General features: G+C 28.9%; 2 protein-coding genes across 2 annotated transcripts; both read left to right on the forward strand.

Annotated features, from left to right (window-relative positions):
* Nucleotides 1-673: 673 nt before the first annotated feature.
* LOC137809334 (uncharacterized) lies at nt 674-11,955 on the forward strand. Its single transcript, XM_090297934.1, has 12 exons — nt 674-773; nt 1,206-1,256; nt 1,385-1,435; nt 1,533-1,583; nt 1,714-1,764; nt 2,022-2,072; nt 2,165-2,221; nt 2,428-2,514; nt 3,192-3,469; nt 3,566-3,749; nt 3,824-6,876; nt 11,839-11,955. The coding sequence occupies exons 1-12, from the start codon at nt 674-676 to the stop codon at nt 11,953-11,955; spliced, it is 4,131 nt and encodes a 1,376-aa protein (XP_090154060.1).
* An 8,465-nt stretch (nt 11,956-20,420) lies between these two features.
* LOC137811295 (Dof-type zinc finger DNA-binding family protein) lies at nt 20,421-22,156 on the forward strand. Its single transcript, XM_068612983.2, has one exon. The coding sequence runs from the start codon at nt 20,859-20,861 to the stop codon at nt 21,891-21,893; it is 1,035 nt and encodes a 344-aa protein (XP_068469084.1). The 5' UTR covers nt 20,421-20,858; the 3' UTR covers nt 21,894-22,156.
* Nucleotides 22,157-22,643: the final 487 nt, after the last annotated feature.

The following is a 22,643-nucleotide window of genomic DNA, read 5'->3' on the forward strand; positions in this document are numbered from 1 at the left end:
TGTTTATTATTATTTTTTTACATTTTAATTATTTTATTATTTTTCAAAAAGTATTTTTTTACATTTTAATACATTACATAACCAAATGCAAAATATAAGTGCTTTTTATACATTTATTTTACATTTTGAAAAATATTTTCTAAAGATATATTTTTTACGCTACTTTTTTAAATAATATATTGATGAAAATGTTTTTTAAAATATTATCTATATTTAATATATTTATTTTTACATTTTGCGAATTATTATATGAAGATATTTTCTAATTATATTTTTTCATTTATATAAACAATATTGAATATATAGATCAAAGTGTTTTTTAAATATTATCATATTTTATATATTTATTTTCACATTTTGTAAAACATTTTCTGAAAATATTTTTAATTTAGCTATTTATTTTCTGTCACATACTATTTTTTTTTTCTTGCTGTAAGTATGTTTGCATTGCATTACTGATTCTTGATTTGCAACAATGTTTTTATAATTTGTTTTGCTTTTAGTTTTGATTTATATTTTAGAATTTTTTAAATAATTTTTCTAATGTTTATTAGTTTTCTACATTTTAATACATTACACTACAAAATCGAAAATATAAATACAAAAGATGAAGAGTAGAACGACAAAACCAAACTTGAAGCTAAATATTGCAAACATAAGACGAAGAATGACCATGGAACAAAGGACAAATGAACTATCTACACAAAGCAGAAGTTATAGAGAAAGGAGATTGAAATCAATTCGACATTTGGCTCGATCAATCAATAATGCAGGTAACAAAGATGTTATATAAACATTTAACTTTTCAAAATTATTATTTTTAAATTTTATTTATATAGTTTTATTTATTCCTTCAATTAACTTGACATTTGAAGGATCAAACAATAACGAGGCAACACCAAGTAACACACATGTTATTGAACCTGGTTAGAACATTTTTATGCATAAGATGTCAATTTTTTAAAAATATATTTTAAAAGACAAATGGAATATCTATACAAAGAAAAACTTATAGAGAAATGACAAACAATATTATTCATATCCCAATATTGTTTTAGGAAGGAGATTGACATTTATTCGACATTTGGCTCGATCAATAAATAATGCAAGTAACAAAAATATTACCTAACAAAGCAAATATTATTTTGTAATAATTTTTTTATATATAATTTTATTCATTGATTCATTTAACTTGATATTTGAAGGATCTAACGATAACGAAGCAGCACCAAGTAACACACATGTTACTCAACCTGGTTAGTACACTTTTTTGCATAAGATGTCAATGTTCAAAAAGTATTTTAATAAACAAATGTTTATACGAAGAAAAACTAATATAGAGAAAGGAGAAACAATACTATTCATATGACAAATATTGTTTCAGGAAGGAGATTGACCTCTATTCGACATTTGGCTCGATCAATAAATAATGCAGGTAACAAAAATATTACATAACAAAACATATATTATTTTGAAATAATTTTCTTAATATATAATTTTATTCATTCATTCATTTAACTTCATATTTGAAGGATCTAACGATAACGAAGCAGCACCAAGTAACACACATGTTACTCAACCTGGTTAGTACACTTTTATGCATAAGATGTCAATGTTCAAAAAATATTTTAAAAAACAAAATGCCTATACGAAAGAAAAACTAATATAGAGAAACGAGAAACAATATTATTCATATGTCAAATATTGTTTCAGGAAGGAGATTGACATCTATTCGACATTTGGCTCGATCAATAAATAACGCAGGTAACAAAAATATTATATAACTTGATTATGTATGTAGTTTTATTCACTCATTCATTTAACTTGATATTTGAAGGATCTAACGATAACGAAACAACACCAAGTAACACATATGTTACGGAACCTGGTTAATACACTTTTATGCATAAGATGTCAATTTCCAAAAAAATCTTTTAAAGGACAAATTGAATATCTATACGAAGAAAAACTTATAGAGAAAGAAGAAACAATATTATCCACATTACAATTTCTGGTTTCAGGAAGGACATTGTCATCTATTCGACATTTGGCTCAGTCATTAAATAATGCAGGTAACACATATTATTGCTTTAATTTTTTCTATATAATTTTATTCATTTATTTAGCTTGACATGTTATACTTTTACCCTACATAACTTTCAAGGATCAAATGATAATGAAGCGGGACCAAGTAACACAAATGTCATTGACATTGAACATGGTTAGTATACTTTTATCGCAATATATATGTGATAAAAGTTCAATGAAATACTTTACTTTTTGATAAATTATCATACATGTAAAAATGCAACATAGATTTCGATGAACGCATAACTGTGCTCGAAAATTTAGAAATACTATTGTGATGATAATGTTTCAATTGTCTACTCTGACTACATGTGCACATTCATTTATTTAACTTGACAGCTTATACTTTTACACCACATAACTTTCAAGGATCAAATGATAATGAAGCAGGACCAAGTAATACAAATGTCATTCACATTGAACATGGTTAGTATACTTTTATCCCAATATTTACATGATGGACGTTCAATGAAATACTTAACTTTATTGACAAATTATTATACATGTAGGAATGCAATATAGATTTCGACGGACGCATAACTCAGCTTGAAATTTTAGAAATACTATGGCGATGGTAATGTTTCAATTGTCTACTCCGACTACATGTGCACATTGTCATGCACGATTATTTTACCATGAATCACGTGATATGTGTTGTTCGGGTGGAAAAGTCATACTTCCACATGTTACTGCTCCGGATGAGTTGATTCAAATATTTTCCGGTTGTTCTTCTGAAAGTAGACATTTTAGACAACATATTAGAAGTTACAATCATGTGCTTTCATTCACTTCACTTGGTGTTCACATGGATGAAAATATAGTTGCAACTGGTCGTGGTATATATAGTTTTCGTGCTCAAGGTGCAATGTATCACAGGATTGGAGGGTTTTTTCCAAATGAGGGTTCTAGGCCACGTTTTTTGCAATTGTACATTTATGACACTGCACATGAATTACAAAATAGGATGTTGGAAACTCCTCATCTTCATCAAACCATTGTTAATAAGTTGCAACAAATACTACATCAGTGCAATCCATTTGTGCATGTATTTAGACAACTTGCTCAATAACAAAATATTCATGAATGTACTTTACTCATTAAAGAGTGTCCTGCCAATCAACCACAATATAATCTTCCAACTGCATCTCAAGTGGCAGCAATTATTGTTACTGGGGACACAGAATCAATGGCACGTGGACAAGACATTAAAGTTGTAAGTCATGATGGGAACTTAATAAACATTCAAGAAACTGTGGGATATTATGACCCTTTACAATATCCACTATTATTTCCTTTTGGAACATATGGTTGGGATTTCAACACAAAAAATCTTAATGGCCAAAGTATCTCATGCCGAGAATATTATAGCTACATGGTTCAGGTAACTTCCAACACAATTATATATATCATTACCAACAATTTACTTATCAATGTTGTGTCATAAAATTAATACACATACATGATTACTTCAATGTAGATTCGACCCAATGATCAATCTACAATATTACAAGCGGGACGACTTTTACAACAATATGTTGTAGACAACTATGTCAAGATTGAAGCAGGAAGGTTACGATGGATTCGAAATCATCAAAGTAATATTCGTGCTGAAGTGTATCAAGGTTTGCAAGATGCTTTGCACGAAGGACAAACTCTCACAGGTACATATTATTTGTAACATACTACATCTATTACATATAAATATATCAAAATTCATAGTGTTTTTTTATTCAAGGAAATGTTGGACAAAGGACAATATTACCATCATCATTTATTGGTAGTCGTCGAGACTTGACCCAACGATATGAAGATGGCATGGCAATTGTTGCTCATGATGGTAAACCTGATATTTTCCTTACAATGACATGCAATCCTTCTTGGAGTGAAATTTCATCAGAACTTAAAAATTTTCAAACTCCACAAGATCGTCCAGACTTGCTCACAAGAATATTTCGTGCAAAATTTGAACAATTGAAGGAAGATGTGATCGATAAAGGAGTTCTTGGAAAAGTTAAAAGTTACATGTATGTGATTGAATTCCAAAAACGTGGACTACCCCATGTGCATATGTTACTTATCTTACACGATAATGATAAATTACGTGATCCAAAAGATTATGATAGCATTGTTATAGCAGAGATACCAAAAAGTGAAGAAGAACCACAGTTGCACGAAGCTGTACTAAAACACATGATACATGGGCCTCGCGGAACTCTTAATCCGAGATCACCATGTATGAAGCACAATCAATGCAAGAAAAAATATCCTAAAGAGTTCTTGGAAGAAACACGTCAAGGTACTGATTCATATCCACAATACAAAAGACGTTTCAATGCACCGATATCTATAAATAGAAATGTGACTGTTGACAATAGATGGGTGGTTCCTTATAACCCTTGGTTGTTGCTAAAATATGATTGTCATATAAATGTTGAGGTGTGCAGTAGCATTAAAAGTATTAAATATTTATACAAGTATGTGTACAAAGGTCCAGATCGAGTAGCAATGGAGGTTCGTAGAGGATCAATTGTAGATGAAGTCCAACAATATGTTGATGCTAGATGGATTTGCACTCCGGAGGCTTTATGGAAAATATTTAGATTTACACTTTATAGAATGAATCCAAGTGTAGAAAGATTACAAATTCATTTACCAAATCGTCATCAGGTGCGCTTCTATAAGCATCAGAACATAAGTGATGTATTAAATGATGACAATGTCTCCAAAACCATGCTCATGCAATTCTTTGCACTAAATTGTCGAGATCCACATTCTAGAAGTTATTTGTATAGAGAAATTCCACAACATTATTGTTGGCATAACAGACAAAAGGAATGGTACCCAAGAAGGTCAAGGAAAAAAGTTATTGGTCGAATTTATACTGTATCTCCTTCAGAAGGAGAAAAATTCTTCTTGCGTATTTTGTTATCCCATATAAGAGGGCCAACCAGTTGGGAATACCTATTATCACCGAATCAAACATATTGCCCCACATTTAAAAAAGTAGCTGAAAAATGGGGATTTTTAGAAAGCGATAATAGCATTCGTGAATGCTTAGTCGAAGCATCAAGTTTACAAATGCCTTATGCTTTAAGGAGGTTGTTTGTGACCATATTAATTTTTTGTGAACCAACTGATGTTCGAAGTCTCTGGAATGAGTTTTATATCTTTATGGCAGAGGATTATACTTTAAGAAGCACTTCTATGGGCATCAACCTTAATATGCTATTAAGGGATTTGAATGAACTTCTTATTCAACATGGTAAAACAATCAATGATTTTGATTTACCAACATTAACATTGGATGCATTTGAAAATACTTCAGTACCAAGAATTATACAAGAAGAGTTATCAATACAAATACCTAATGAAGATGTTGACAATGTACAGAGATTGAATACTGATCAGTTGATCGCTTTCAATACCATTTTAGATGTAATTCATCGTAAGCAAAGTCAAGTATTTTTTGTGGATGGACCAGGAGGAACCGGTAAAACATTCATTTACCGTACATTAATTGCATATTATAAAAGTAAAGGAAAAATTATTTTAGCTACAGCCTCCTCTGGTATAGCTGCAACATTATTACCTGGTGGTCGAACTGCACATTCTCGATTTAAGATACCTATTAATGTAGAAGTTGGTTCCTTTTGTTCAATAAGCAAACAATCTGATCTTGCAAAGCTACTAAGAGAAACAACCACAATTATTTGGGATGAAGCACCAATGACTAATAGATATGCTTTAGAGGCATTAGATAGATCATTAAAGGACATTCTAGATTGTGATGCTCCATTTGGGGGGAAAGTGATGATATTAGGAGGAGATTTTCGCCAGGTACTACCAATTGTTCAAAAGGGTACAAAGGCACAAATGATTTCTGCATGTATTGTTAAGTCTCCTTTATGGAGTAACACAAAGGTATTGCATTTACAACAAAACATGCAATCATTGCAAGATCACAATTTTGTAGAATACCTTATGCGCATTGGAGATGGGATTGAACCTACAATTCTTGATGATATGGTGAAAATACCCCATGAACTAGCAATACCATGGGAAGGAGAAAGTTCAATACAAAAACTTATACAAGAAACATTTCCCCAATTGCAATTTCATACATGGGATGCATCTTATATGGTTCAGAGAGCCATATTGACTCCAAAAAATGAAGATGTTGAAATACTTAATAACATGATTATCGATCATTTTCCAAGAGAACAACATAATCTATTGTCATTTGATGAAGTTGAAGGAGACACACATAGTCTATACCAACAAGAGTACTTGCACTCCATTGCTCCAGGTGGCTTGCCACCTCATATTTTAAAGCTTAAAAAAGGTGCACCATTAATGTTGTTGCGAAACATAGACCCTAAATCTGGGTTATGTAATGGGACGAGATTATTGTGTCGTGGGTTCTACATGAACATGTTGGATGTTGAAATCTTGACAGGTCAACATGCTGGAAAAAGATCTTTCTTACCAAGAATTAAACATAAAACAACAAAAAGTGCAGGTCTCCCATTTGTGCTTATTAGGAAACAATTTCCTGTGAAATTAAGTTTTGCCATTACTATAAATAAATCACAGGGGCAAACTATACCTAATGTTGGAATTTACCTTCCACGACACGTTTTTAGTCATGGTCAATTATATGTTGCACTATCAAGAGGTGTTTCTCAAGCTTCAACAAAAATTCTTATTAAAGAAGGACACCTTGAGGGAGAAGATGGAAATTTTACAAAAAATGTTGTTTATAAAGATATTTTGTTATCACAAAATCAGGTATTGTTCGTTTTATTTATGTGTGACACATAAAGATAAGTATAGGTTATTATTCTACTTACACTATTTCTTATATATATATATATATATATATATATATATATATATATATATATATATATATATATCAAAAGGTAACATAATATATAAGAAGCCCTTCCAGTTGAATGAAGATAACAAAACAGGGCATTCACACATTTATCTACACAAACAGGTAATTATCAATATATGTATATTGCATATATTTGTGTGTGTATTTTACAATTTATTCATAATTGACATTCTTTCATAGGGAACAAAATATGTAAAGACGAGAACAATTATAAGGATGATCAATCATTCGCCTTGGTTAAGCCAATTGACATCAAGGTATAATGATTTTACATAATGATGATGATAATGTCATTTTTTTATTCATAATGTATTATAAATTTATATTGTTAATATAAATGTGTGAAAAATAACATTTTTCTTATTTTAATTTTAATATTAAATATAAATACAATATAAATGAACATATAAAAAATGCGAATACATAGACACGAGAGCGCCTGTGTGCCCGCTAGTATGGATAAAGTGTTTAACGCAAAAAATATTTTAATATAATTTAAAATATATATTAATTTTTTAAAAACTTAAATTTATTGTATAAATTTTATTATGATAATAAAAATAAAGAAAAAAAAAACTGAAACATATTTATACACATAAATTTTTATTATTAATTTATATAATTCATAATTATATAATATATAGATTTATTTCTTAAATTTTAGAATATGTTTGTGTCTCTACTATATAACTTTTTGAGAAGATAATTAATATAAATTAATATAACATTAGTTATTCTCCGCACTAAAATTAATTGATCTGTTTCATCTTTAAATTATTTTAAATCAATAAATTAATGTATAATTTAACACAATAAAGTTTGAAATTAATAAATTTAACAAATAAACTAATTAATATAATTATTTCTATGCTGAACTATACTTATTTTTGTAATTTTTTTAACAAAAAACTTAACTCTAATAGTAATTAATATAGAAATTAAAAAATATGAAACATTATTCAAAAATTTAAAAATTTAAAAATATCATCTAAATAAAATGAAAAATAATAATTTTATTATTAAATATATTATAATTTCAAAATATAATACACATTCTTTTAGCTAATAATTAATTTTAAACCCATAAACTTTAAAATAAAATTAAGAAAAAATATAAAAGAATGATTCAGAAGTTTGGGCGGAAAATGTGTTAAAAAAAATACCAAAGAATGGAACTGAAGTTTGGGGAGATTCGACTTTCCTATTTTTTTATTATTCTGTTTTGATTTTATTTCAAAGTTAACAGAATGATTTGAAGTTTTTTTTTAAAATGAGTAAGTTGTGTTTGGGAAGCACAAATTTAAAATAAAAATCGAATTTATAGAACACTAAACACCACTTCAGTTTATATATGAAAAAGTCGTGTATTCTAAATTATCTATTCTAAAGTTGAGTAAATAGTCATAATTTTGATTAAATTAATTTTTTTAAAATTTTATAAACTTGGGTGCAAGAAAGTTACACTAATGCTTTGCTTTGTTTGGATTAAAGAGAGAAAATGAGAAAGTGAATTTGAGATGATTTGAAGAGAAAGTGTAAAGAAAGTTAGAATGTTTGAATTAAGGTAAATAGAGTGGAAAGTGTGAGAAAAGTTTATGAAAGTTTATGTGATGGGTGTGATTGAAATTGTATTTCTTCTAATGGATAAAAATGTAAGTTTACATATTTGCTCTTACATTTAAAAATTGTTAAAAAATTAATTTTATTTATTTATTTATAATTTATAGTTATTTTTAATTAAAATATTATTTAAATATTTATAATTATAAATATTTAATAAAAACTCATTTTTATATTAAATAAAATTATATTTTTATCTTTATTTTTTTGTAATTAATAATTATTATATAAATTTATTTCTTTATTCTTAAAAATATATTTATTATTATTTATATTTATAATTTATTATATATATAATATAATTAATTATGTTATTTTATAATAATTATTTTTTATAATTTTAATTATTTTTTTTTATATTTAAATTAAAATTCTACTTAAATAAAAATAATTTGTGTTTAAAATAAAAAAGAATAAAAACATAATTTACAATTAATTAATTAAATAAGTATAGTACGAAGAAAGTTTAGAAGTAAAATCTTTTTCGATTTCTGTATTTTAATATATTATATTGTTTTGATTTTCACATTTTTTAACAGTATAACTTCACCTTTCTATCCGCTAAAAACAAAGGGACCCTAAGAAAAGTAAAATCATGTAAAACAAATACAACTTTTATTATTTTATTTTTACAATGAAAGTTGAGTTTCTCAAAGACAACTTTCATGTTATTTTTTGCTTTGTTGAACTGAAATCATACTTGCTATGATGAACTTCACTCAACTAAGGTATCACAGCTACAATTTACTCCACTAATTTAAGCCATCACAACTTTATTCTTTAAACAATTCACCTATTCAATTGAAAGTTGTAGTTCCAATCATCTACCAACACTTTTAGCACCAAATCATTTAAACCACCACCTTTGAATTTCATTACAATTTACTATAATATATTTTCATATAATAAAATAATTGTATATTTATATAAGTGGGCACTTTCTTATTTTTAAAAAAACTCTTTTTCTTTACACTAAAAAATTTCAACTATGAAAAACAAATAGCGTAAAGTGTTGTGAGCTTTCTCAACCCCAAAATCCTCAACATGGTCAACAATATACAAAATTCAATAGTGCTGAAGTTATCATGTTAAAGTATGATTTTAGTGTTTTGTTGAAGTGAGTATATTCAAACGCGACTTCCGTCAAAATTAGTCAAGGAAAACGTGTGTGGCATATGAGAAAAAGAAAATCTACTTAAAAAAAATATACTTTCATATATATTATGATGATGATAGTGATCTCATTATTTATGTGTAAATAGTTTTTCCTTGTTTAATATATATAATTATAATATTTTAGTTTTTCCTCGTTTAAATTACTTTTTAAGTCACATCTATTAAAAAAAAAATCACTTGAATTTTTTTATAATTAAATTTTTATAGTTGTTAGTGTTTTTCTACTCTTTTGATCCGAGTGATTACTCTTTATCCAGATTAAAAAGTAAGAAAATTTCTTGTTTGCATCTAGGTGTTTGTGATTATTAGAGAGAGGGGAAAGACAAAGAAAGTAGAAAAGAACTCTCTACTATATTGTGAAGATTTGGTGAGAAAGGTTTAGTTTTTAAAATATTACCCTTCACCTATTATTCTATGTATCATAACAGTCATGTCATACAGTCACAAATAATCAATCAAATTAATTTTTTATCAATTTTTAAATATAAGGACAAATGTGTAAAATTACATTTTTATCAATTAAAAAAATACAATTTTAATCACACATCACATAACTCATAAACTTTTTTAAATTTTTCATACACTTTCCACTCTATTTATCTTAATCCAAAACCCTTAAATTACTTTATATTTTCTATTCAAATCTTCTCAAATTCCCTTATTATTTTCACTTCCTAATTCAAAGCATAATTGTTGATCTCTCACGTTAAGCTCTGTTTGAATCTGTGTGAATACTAAAAAGGTAATTATTTGTAAAAAAAAGTTACGTTTGTTTTAATTCAATTGTGAAAAAAGAAAGACGCTGATTTGTAAGAGAAGAAGAAAATGGATGCAACAATGCGAAAAAAAAAAGGAGTGAATTCCGAAAAAAGTTAGGTAATATAATATAATAATAATAATAAATTAATATATTTAAGTATTTATAAATAATAATAAAAGAAAATAAATTAATAATATAAATATAAAAATTATAAAATAATAATAATATACGTAAAATTTAAAATATTAATAATATATAAAAAAAGTAATAAAATTATAAATAGTAATAGTAATTGAAATAAAATTTAAAATAAAAAAAATTACAAACAATAATAATAAAAATAAATATAATATAAATCTAATAATATTTAAAATAATTTTTTTATATAATAATGTTAACATTAATTTTTTATGTTTTATTTATAAAAATATTTTTTATATATATCTATGATAAAAATAAAAATATTAAATAAATTTAAGCAATAAAAATATTTAATAATATTATTAATAAAAATAAATACTAATAATTAATAATAATAAAATTATTTATAATTAATAAAAATAAAAATACAAAATTTTAATTACTAAAAATTATTTTTCATTTTTAAAGATTAAGATAAATTTACATTATAATATTTTAAAAAATTTAAAATTTCCTCGTTTACATCATATCATTCACCAACTTTAATAAACTTTTTCCACAAATTCATTTTCAATATACCTTAATCCAAACAACCTAACTTTCCTCACATTTTCTACTCAAATCACTTCAAATTCACTCCTCAAATCATCCCATTTCTCAAACCTAATAGAAACTGACCCTAAAAATTTCTCCGTCTACTCATCGTCTGAGACAATTTACCAAACTAATTTGCACTTCAACCTAACATTTATCTTTTGTCAAATTCTTCCTGCAACTTACCAACTCTGACCTGAACTGATTTCTTTTTAAATTTTCAAAATTGTTTTTCATTCCAGAATTAAAAATTTGAAATTCAAAAATATATTATGATAAAACAAAGTAGATTATTGTGTAAGTTTTGATATAAAATTCAAAAATCAAAATTACATTATCTAAAAACAATTCTGAAATGTAGAAAAAATATGTTCTAGAAAAAAGAATTCCAAAATAAAAAATCTGAAAAGTATTTAAGAAAAAATATTCAGAATTTAAAAAATTATTTTGGGAATCCAAATCCAGATTCGTGTTTTAGAAAAGGGATTTTGAAAAAGTATTTTTAATCCATAACCCCATTTAATGATATTTTTTTATTTCATATAAAAATTGGGTGTAGGTTGAAATTGATGGGGGTGTAGGAAGTAATGGCCTTTGCCTTGTTGATGGGGTGCAGGAAGTATTTGCGTTTGCGTTGTCTACTTCTATGGGTAATAGTGATATCTTACTTTCTTAACTTTAATTTTCTTTTTCCTACACTTTATGAGCTTTAGATGCAAGAGACAGGTTGATGTCTAAATGGGTACTGCTTCTTCTTTCACCATATGTTATTATCTCACTTCCATAAATTTTGGTATTCCAAATATGTTTTTCTCTAATATTTCGGATTACATAATTTGAAAGTCTTTTTTCATATGCATAATTATTTTTCGGATTACATAATCTGGAAGTCTTTTCTAATATGAGATTAACTTTCAGATTATGTAATCCGGAAACCTTTTTTCAAATGCATATCTGAATTACATAATTTGAAAGCCACTCTCAAATTCATACTTCTGGATTATATAATCCGGAATACCATTTTTTAAAAAATATATTCTGAATTATACAATCCATAAGTTATTTCCGAATCAAAGATTAACTTCTGAATTATGTAATCCGGAATATGGGAGTGACACAAGAAGGATAAAAAGATATTTCCATATATTGTATGGAGGTGGCAGAAGAACATATGGAGGTGTAGGAAGAAACAGTCCTAAATGGCTTCTCAATAATGTTCTGGCAATTTCTTCCTGCACCCAATCAATTGTGATTGGCACTCGACGAACATTCTAAAACCCAATTGTACCCTTGTCATGTTTATTTTGAAAAAGCTTGTAGGGTGCATTAATGCAGATGATGCCCTCAAACCTTCACGCAACAATGGACGACCTTCGCGCTCCTGACTTCGTCTTTGTTCAAGGGGTTCTTCCATTCAACACTACACTGCCGAAGAAATGCCAACCAAGGTGCGAGGATGCGAACGCTCGTGCGAGAATGGCAGATACAAACTTGGGTGTGTGATTAGGTGCAGAAATCACTAAACCCTAATTTCATTTTTAGTAAGGGTAATTCGATACTTTCACAAATGCAATTGGGTGCAGGTCCAATTTGATTGGGTGTAGGGAGAATAAGCCAAATGTTCTTGTCCATTTAAAGGGTGTCCTTGGCCCACATCAGAACCAATCAAGGTACTCCTTTTAGCACCTTTATCTTTTCTTCCTACACGTTATAAATGTGAGAAAAGTCCAAAATATCTGTATTTTAATTTTTTTTAATTGTATAATTAAAAATCTATTGTGAATTATGCAATTAAAATTAAAAAATAAATGTATTAGGAATTACAATATAAAAATATCCTACCGATTCTAAAATATATAATGTATTGTGTTTTAAATTACGTAAAGTATAACATATTCTAGATTATATAATTTAAAAGTATTTTAGATTGTATAATTCAATATATTTTAAATTATATAACTTAAAATATATTATGAATATTAATACATTTTTCTAAAAATTATCTTGGATCCAAAACAGTAAACTAAATTTAAATTAAATGAAGAATATAAATGTTTCCTAAATAACATTATAAATGGATTGAAAACATTTTATTTTTTCAATTATTATAAAACTTCATTTTTCTAAGTTTTAAATTTTCTGTATTCTCTTTAAATACTAGAAATTGAATGATAAGAATGGGTTGTGTTAGTTATGAATTCATTCGATTGGTTAACATGTGAGGGTAATTCCCTAAGGTGATTTGGTTTGTTGAGAAGATGTATAATGATTAAGATATGGGATGTGTGGATGAACAAGTAAAACATCGATACTTAGAATAGAATCATAACCGAGCTATGGTCATAACATGAAGTATATATATATGGACTCATTAAATAAAAGAGATTATCTAGTTTCACACTAATATTGTAAATCATACTGATAAAGACATAAGTTATGAGAAGTTAAAATAAGGTTTCTTGCATTATTAATATTATAATTTTTGTGCATAAAACTATCTTAACACCATGTAGTTGAGGTTATCATACCCAAAAGGTTTTGGAATGAGTGATATGTTAGTCTTTAATCCTCATTATGGATTATTTGAAAGAAAAATAAGAAAAATATTGAGTTGTACTAAATTATTATGATGCCTTGAAGTTAAGGTTTCTGTGAGAAAAATATTTAGAATAACTAAGTGCATTTTGGTGAAAGTATAAGGTTTTTTAGTTATTATTGTAATTTATTTTGTTAAGTATATTTATGTTTATTGCTAATATTACTAGTAATAATAATTTGTTCTTTACTATTCATATACTGCTAAAAACATAAGAAACGATAAAAAAAATTACTGAAAGAATTTTATGTAAAATGCTTTTTATGAAAACATAAATATTATGTAATAAGCATATAAAATACAAAGTAATAATAATAGTAATAATAATAATCAACCTGCACAAACCTTATTATTAATTACTAGGTTCAACTTTAAAATTTAAACAACTACACTAAACATTACTAGGTATAAGACATCTAAACTACAAAACAAACAAGTCTGATATGAGTAGCTACAGTTTAATCTTTAAACCTTTAAACCAAGCCTAAACATTAAAAAAGAAATCAGAGAAGAAGGAAGAGTAAGTTTTAATATTGAATTGTTTATAGAGAAGAATATAGAAGTTCACGATTCCAAATGTATGTAAGAAGTGTGTGGCTAAAGAAAAGAGTATCTATGAATGCATCATAAATAATGAAGAGTGGTGATAGACAATGGGAGCAGAGAGGGTAGAAGCTTGGCATGCATGAGCATATTAAAGGTGAAGAAGGTAAGAGAGTTTGGATGGGAAAAACTATTCAGTAATAGGGACATAGTAGCACTGAGAGCTACCATGCTGGATCATCACTCATCAGAGAAATTATTTAATTTTTTTCATTTATTATTGTGAAGATCTAAGAATCAAAGACGGCTTGGTATTAGGCATTTGCAGCAGCATGCAGAATCGTCAGTTTGCAGTGCAGATAGATAGGTAGATGATACTGCTGATGCTGCATTACCAGGAGCTGTATACGTAGCTGTCTACAACAACCATACATTGAAGAGAAAAAGGACACAACTTGGCTATTTTACTTTTTTCTATGTTTATTATTATTATATAACAATAATGTTTTCTTTTATGACATTCAGATTCAGTCAACCCCGTGTTTCGTATCAGAACTGATAGCGATGGTTCATTTGACGAACCTTAATACTTGGCGTAGGGAAACTATGCTTCTGAATTTTGTCGTTAACATTAACTTCCATCGATATGATAAATAAATAAAAGTACGAAACGAATCAATGGCATTGTATTGGTACTACCTCCTCTTTATTATTTACTACTACTGCTTCTTCTTTTCCTTTCTGCATTTATTTGGATTCTAGATCTAAATAGAATAAATGTTAATACACATCATTTCTCACTCGTAAATAAAAAGCAGAGAATTTTCCATCTTTGTGTAAAACTTCGATTCAAATTATTTTCATGACCATGTTTTTTTTTTAACTAAAGTTTAATTTTCTCTAAACTTAAATTTTATGAGTAAAAACATTAAATATAAAAAATAGTTTTGCCTCACGACTATCAAGAACATTTTCCGCATAGTGCAGTATACCTTGGAGTTCCTAAAGAAAAATTTAACATTTATTCAAATGGTTTTGTATCAATGGAATGGTTTGGGTTGGTTATATAAGAAATATTGAATCTGGTTTAAAATAACCAACGAGGTTCATACATCTGCTAATAAAAAACAAGTGTAATTTTATAAATAAACAAAGCATGTTTGCATTGTTTATGTTAAAACGTATCTGAAAAGACTTTAAAAAGGTGGTATAATGTAAATAGGTATTTTTAGCAAGTAAATATAGGTTTTTTTAGCAAGTCTCCAAGGGTACGAATTATAAAGAGTGTCCAAGAATGCATTAGAGGTTTTGATTCAAGACATCCCTCTTTTGTTACAGCATATAGGACAATTGTCACATGGCCTTTGTATTGCACAAATTACAACATGTTATTACTCACACAATTACTAATAAGTACTTCTCCAATTTTTACTGCATTTAAAGAGGTGAAAATAGACAACATTATTGTGTTGAAACAATATGTTTTGGAGATTTTTGCATCCTTAAAAGCAATTTAAATGAATTTGTATTATTTTTGGGTGAGACCGACTGATTACAAAGCTAATGAAGAAAATATCAGACATTATAAAAAATATTATTACAATATGATACTAAGGATAGTAAAATGGAAATTTTAGTTTTATGACTAAAATGAAAAAAAAAAATTAAATGTATAGAATAATATCAAATTTTGAAAAAATTATATATTAAAGACTAGAGTCAAATTCTAAAACTTTTGTGGAAAGTAAAATACATAATAAATATTTAATAATATATATAGGTAATTTATTGATTTTGAGCATCCGGTTTACTACTCAACAGAATTACAATTCACTAAAAAAAAATCATGAAATAAAAACTAATTTTAAAGATAAAAAGTAATTAATTGTTATAGTGATTAAATTAGAAACTAAATAAATTTTTAGTTTTTAAATTAGTTTATGTTATTGTTAAATGGTTAGCAACTAAGATTTTTGCTAATAAATTTAGAATCTAAATAATTGGTAGTTAAAATATTAGTAGCTAATTAGATACCAATTTATAAACTATTTTACAATAATAGAAACTAGTTTAGAAATCAAAATTTTTTTAGTTTCTAAAATGTCTTTAATTTAGTTACTATTATAATTAATTATTTTTATCTCTAAAAATTGATTTTTATTTGATGATTTTTTTTTAGTGTAGCTCCAATGACCGCCAATGAGTTTTTTTTTTATTACATAATGTCACTAATTAAATATGCCATTGGAAAACAATATTTCATATATCCTTCTCTACAGTACTCATGTGTCGTCCTGTGTAGGACAGTGTCTTTTGGAAATTCCTCCAATGAGAAAGAAATTATGGAGGGTCCGTCTTTTTCTCATTGCAGATAGATACATAAGTGATGAGCCACTCCCAAACTTATCCAATCAAACCACGTGAATTTTCATCTTATCTTTATCTCATCTAAAATAAATTATGCAAAACATAAATTTTGTTTTTCTAGTTACTACTCATCAAATTAACACATTTCATTTATCATGAATCAATTTTGTAAAATACAAAAAAAAATATCATGCTGTCAATACATAAATGTCTATCATTAAAATCTTGCTCGGTTTTTTATGTATTTCTTCATTAACTGTGTCAGGATTGTTTGGTATCTTGAGTTTACAATAATAATTTGATTGATCAAAATTAATTTGGGTTTAAATATTTTCATAGGAGACTTTTTCTTTCATGCACTCCTTTCTAGTACATTGCATTATAAATCATTCCTTTATATTTTTTTATAAATAATTCCTTTATACTTAAATAAATAAATTAAATTAATATAAAATATTTAAAAAATATTTCAACTCTTATAAAAAAAATAATTAAACTATCTAGCTAGGTACCAATCGTAACTTTTTTTACCAGAAAAGTCTATATTACAAACCTCACAAATGGCATACACATTAAATCTTACCCTGCACACGAAACACCTCCACTTCCCTATGCACATTATGTCAACATTATACAATTTCCAAACATTTTTTATTTATATTCTTGAAGCAGACTACAAGAATATATTTTTAAAAGATGAACGACTTATTTTTTTTTTAGAGTTTAATTTTGATAAATAGTGAGTACAAATTCTTTAATTTAAAGATCAGTAATGAAAATGTCTACTATTTATTGAATTTTATTTCAATTTAGAATAGACATATAATCCACGGAAACATGCTAATTTCAAGCCTAAATAATTTAAAATAAAGTATTTAATTTTCCCCTTTTCTTCCATGAGTGAAAAATCCCACAAACATGCAAATATAATACACATATTTTTAAAGTAAAAAGTATTTTAGAGGATAATGTACCTCGTAAGTTAATTAGAAAATTAAGAATTAAAAGTTATAATAAAATTTAAAATTAATATTACAATTAATCTGATTGAATAATTCTCTAATTAATAGTTATTTTATTTTTCTCCCCTAATTTAGACAACTCCAAATCCCAATTAAACCAAAATCAAAGTAAAAAACCCTTGAAATAAGAGTATATAATATATAATTGTAATTTATTTTTCTCAGAGAAATAGAAATAAACAACAATAATATAAAAAATAGGCTTGTTTATTATTGTCCTTTTATTTTTTTTTGGACATACATTAAAATGAACAAAAATTATGAATTAATGTTGAAGGAGAAGACAATATTAGAATTAGTTAGTATAAGGTAGATTATAAGAAAGAATAAGGTTTTGGTTGAAACCTTGTTTCTATGCTATTCTATACATGTAATGTATGGTTATGGTTATGGTTATTGATTTGGTTTTGCTCACGGGAATCCAGCCACTGCTCTCACGTGTTCCTTTCTCCCTCTTGCTTGTTTTTTCTGCCTGCGTAGAACCAAACTAGTAATCTACGGTGCTGCACGTTTCTTCACAACCATATAACACATGAATTGGTCGGTGGTTTGGTTGCTACCAAGCTATAGCTGTGGTAAAACTCCACACAAGCCTAGCTTGTTACAACAGCAATGACAAGAGATTGTTGTTTCTATATTTGCCCAAAACTCAAAACTATGCATGCTATTATTAGAAATAAGGCTAAGTCAGTGTTAATAAATGGGTACATAATATACATACTTTGAAGTTTTATTGAATTTGACTGTGCATATATAGAAGAATCTATTATTAATTTGCAAAAGGGTAATTGGGTTCTGGGAATAGCCGTCAATGAGAGACGTGTCCTGGGTTGTGGTGCATAGTAATCTCAAAGTAAATCTTCTTTTTCTATTGCACGTTATGCTTTAGATCTCCTGGTTCCCAGAAAGAAGTAAGCTGCAACAAGACAAGCAGAGAAATGGTTGATCACGACCGTTAAAGTCCTGTTATAGATTGGTATCTTTGCAGTTATAAGGGTTTTCACATACGTACTTCCTTCCATATGTCAGGCTCAAATATAGAAACAGACGTCAAGCAGAGTGGATTGACTTGAAATCAGCTCTTCCTCTATCTCTATCTCTTGCTTTCTTTTTTCTTTCCCTTCCTTTTCAATACTTGTGGAGCAAAAGAAACTAAGGTGTCTGTGTTAGTGTGTAGTCTATTCTGTTGGTACTTGGATCATTCTATGATTTTCTACTTTAAAACTTTAAAGGAAAAATAACATAATCTATCAGTTCAATAAACTAATCAACTTTCCACTTGTAACTGAACAACACTTTTCAAGGGGCTGTACCACTTTTACTCAATCTGTTGTTCAATTAAGTGGCACAAAAGGGTTGTGGTAGAGGCGGGCCAGATCGATGCACATATATAATTCATAATGGAGCACTGCTATGCTGCCCAAAATAGACCACAACTTCACTGCAATTAACTAAAGCTAATCATGTTACTTAGATAAGCTAGATAAGAGTTAGAGGATCATAGCTACAATATATGTATATATAATATATATATAATATATATATAATATATATATATATATATATATATATATATATATATATTACACGTGTGAGCTTTTATTGGGGATTCTTCATGAAAAAGTAACAGAGGTGCAGTTAATCTTTGGTTCAAAAGGGACGTTTCAAAGAAAGAAATAGACAAGCTGTTGGCAGTGTGCAGAGCACCCAGTGCTGGAGTACTGCTGTTGTTATGTTTCCTTTACTGACTCAGCTCTCTCTTCCCCTTCCTACGTACCATCCTCTCTACTCCTATTGCCCCTATCATTTGTTGCTCTAGCTGCTTCCATTGTAGCTTTTATATGTATATATGTATGTATACATATTATATTATGTAAAAGTTATTCTGTAGGTCATGTACCATTATATTAATTATATGCCTTACTTTTCATTCTTCATTCATGCGTAGCCTCATTTTATGTATTGTCTACATTATTTTTATCACTTAACTGCTGTAATGAAAGAAGCAAGTGACACTTGGTTGCAGGGTCTACGGGTGGCTAATGCTATGTTGAAAGACAATAATCAGAGGGTTTAACTGCTTAAGAAATATCGGTGACTTACACTTAATTGTAAAGAGAAATATTTGTATGCCTCAATCAAACTTCTTGTTGATTCCTATGGAAATGTATTGATGTACCTGCTTCTTTGGTACACTTATACGTGCTGCTTACGCAATCAGTTGCAAGAACATTTAATTTTCTAGAGTAAAAGTCAACATAATTTTGGTCCACTTAAAATGCTTGTGGCTAGGAATTTTACAATAGTAGACAAGCACAAGTGTCAAAATCCACGTATATATAACTTCAAAGAGAAAGAAAAGACCTGCAAGTATGACGAAAAAGTTTGTTAAACATGTCCCAGCTGAGAAGGGAAAGTTATGTTTTCTTATTACGCAATACAAAGTAATTACACTGGCGCTAATATTTGGACATTAATTAGAAGTATCACATGATTAAACTTGATTACCCTTATTGTCATTCCTCAAACCCTAATACAGGTCTTCCATCATTATTTAATAACCATATTAAAGGACATGTTCTCAGTCTAATAGTTTTGTCGTAGTATATAGTGGATCACTCATACTGACACAACTGTTTTGGATCATCTTCCTCCCCATTTCTCTAGTATATATATTACCTTACCAACTGTTTATTAGTGACATCTGTGCCCTTCTTTCTCTCTCCCATACAATTATGTGTATAGAGACACAGCTTGCTTTATTCCATTAGATCTGAAAAAGACCAGTTACCCAACCTCATACATCATTTTACTAATTCCCAATCACCCTCTTTGATGAGGATCACAGGTGCCCATCAAACACACAAGAACCTCCCCTCCTTCCACTTCTCTTCCTTATGCATGAAATCATTCAATTGGTGAGTATGTTTGCCTCTGCAAAAGGAAACTGAAAACTGAACCTAACTAGCTTTCCCACCCCACAAGCCCAAAAACCAAACCTCCTTTACTTTCTCTCAACTTTTCTTCCCTCTTTCTCTCCCCACTTTTACCATGTCACCCGATGACATACCACCTTCAAAGCCAGCCACAACAGCAACAACAGACCAAGAGACTCAAAGTTCAGGTGGCAGAAAAGGGTCCTCCACAAGGCCCCAAGAGCAAGGCCTCAAGTGTCCACGATGCGACTCACCCAACACCAAATTCTGCTACTACAACAACTACAGCCTCACACAGCCAAGGCATTTCTGCAAGACATGTAGAAGATACTGGACAAAAGGTGGGGCGTTGCGTAACGTCCCTATTGGCGGTGGATGCAGGAAGAACAAGAAGGTGAGGTCATCAAGGCTTTCATGTGACTCCAAGGACTCTGGTTCCTCCTCTTCAGACCTTGTTGGTGGCCTCAAGTTCCTTCATGCTCTTCCTCCTTCCATGGACTTTCACCTTGGGGGGTTACCCTTCCCTAGGCTTCATCATCACCCTCCAGCAACTTATAACCAATTTTCCTCTTTTGGGGACACTTCTAGTGCTTCTTCCTGTTTCAACCTTGACCCTTCTCCTGGCACCACCCCAAGTTCTTTCGCTGCTCTTAATTACCCCTTCTCTTACAATGGTGCAATCCAAGGTATGAGCGCTATGAATGTTCACAGTGGTCACGCTTCTTCCATTGAGTCTTTGAGTTCTATAAACCAGGACTTGCACTGGAAGCTACAGCAGCAGCGATTGGCAATGCTGTTTGGTGGAGATAACAACCAGAAAGATCATAGTGGTAGTGGTGGGGTGTCATCAGCGGCTAACCATCTTGAGAACCAGACACAGAAACCACAACCCATTTTGTTTCAAAATCTGGAGGTCTCAAAGGCAGGGATTTTCCCTGTTGAGAACTGTAGAAAAGAACATGGTCCAAGTGGGGACACACACACACCCTCCACTGAGTGGTTCTTTGGGAATTCTTATGCCTCGGTGACTCCTACTCCTACTGCTACTACTACCAGTAGTGGTGGCCCACGGAATGATAATGCAAGCAATTGGAGTAGCGGTGTCAATGCTTGGGGCGATGTGCCGCAGCAATATACTGCTTTGCCCTAGCTAGCTAGATGTGAAAGCACAAGGGAGGATAAAGAGGAGTAAGAGGTAGAGTGGTAGATCTTTTCTTTATATCTTTTGGAAGAATTTAATAGGCCAACTCTCATAATTAATTCTCTTAAACTCCTTTAGGTATATGGTAGTTCATTCTGTCAGTCACTCTTTCTTCTTTGCGTTCGCTTCAAAGGAACATATATGTAACAGATGGGAAAATTAAGACCATAATGTGTTCATACACTCTCCAATTTCAGCTAGATCTTCATCAATTCTCTAAATTCTTACTTTCTTAATTAATATGGAACCTACCGTGTGCCCTTCATTGTTTTTTGCTTCACTGTTGCAGATTGGAGCTTATATGGCTGTTTTCTTTTGCCTCTTTCCTTTCTTTTTAATCAAAAACTAATTCTCATTTAGTTATTTTTGTGATGTGTTCATTTCTAATGGAAGCACAAGAAATGAGACTTCTATATGTATAAAAGAAGAAACTGACTTGTCACATATGAATTAAAATAGTTTATTTAAAAATTTAAAAAAAAATAAAAGAAGATATACAAGAGAACTTTTATATAGTAGTTTATTTGTAACTTGAATGGCAGAATCTCTCCAAACATGTTTTACTATATGAAATGTATTTCAATGTATGAGGTGAATTATAATTAGCTTTGATGAATTGGAGAGTGGTGTGATAATGATGGCGTTCTAAATTAAGCTTGGAAAATGGAAAGCTTGTTAATGTTACCGTTTCCCTGAATG

The sequence above is a fragment of the Phaseolus vulgaris genome, chromosome 2, assembly GCF_051622355.1.
Source record: "Phaseolus vulgaris cultivar YP4 chromosome 2, ASM5162235v1, whole genome shotgun sequence".
NCBI lineage: Eukaryota > Viridiplantae > Streptophyta > Magnoliopsida > Fabales > Fabaceae > Phaseolus > Phaseolus vulgaris.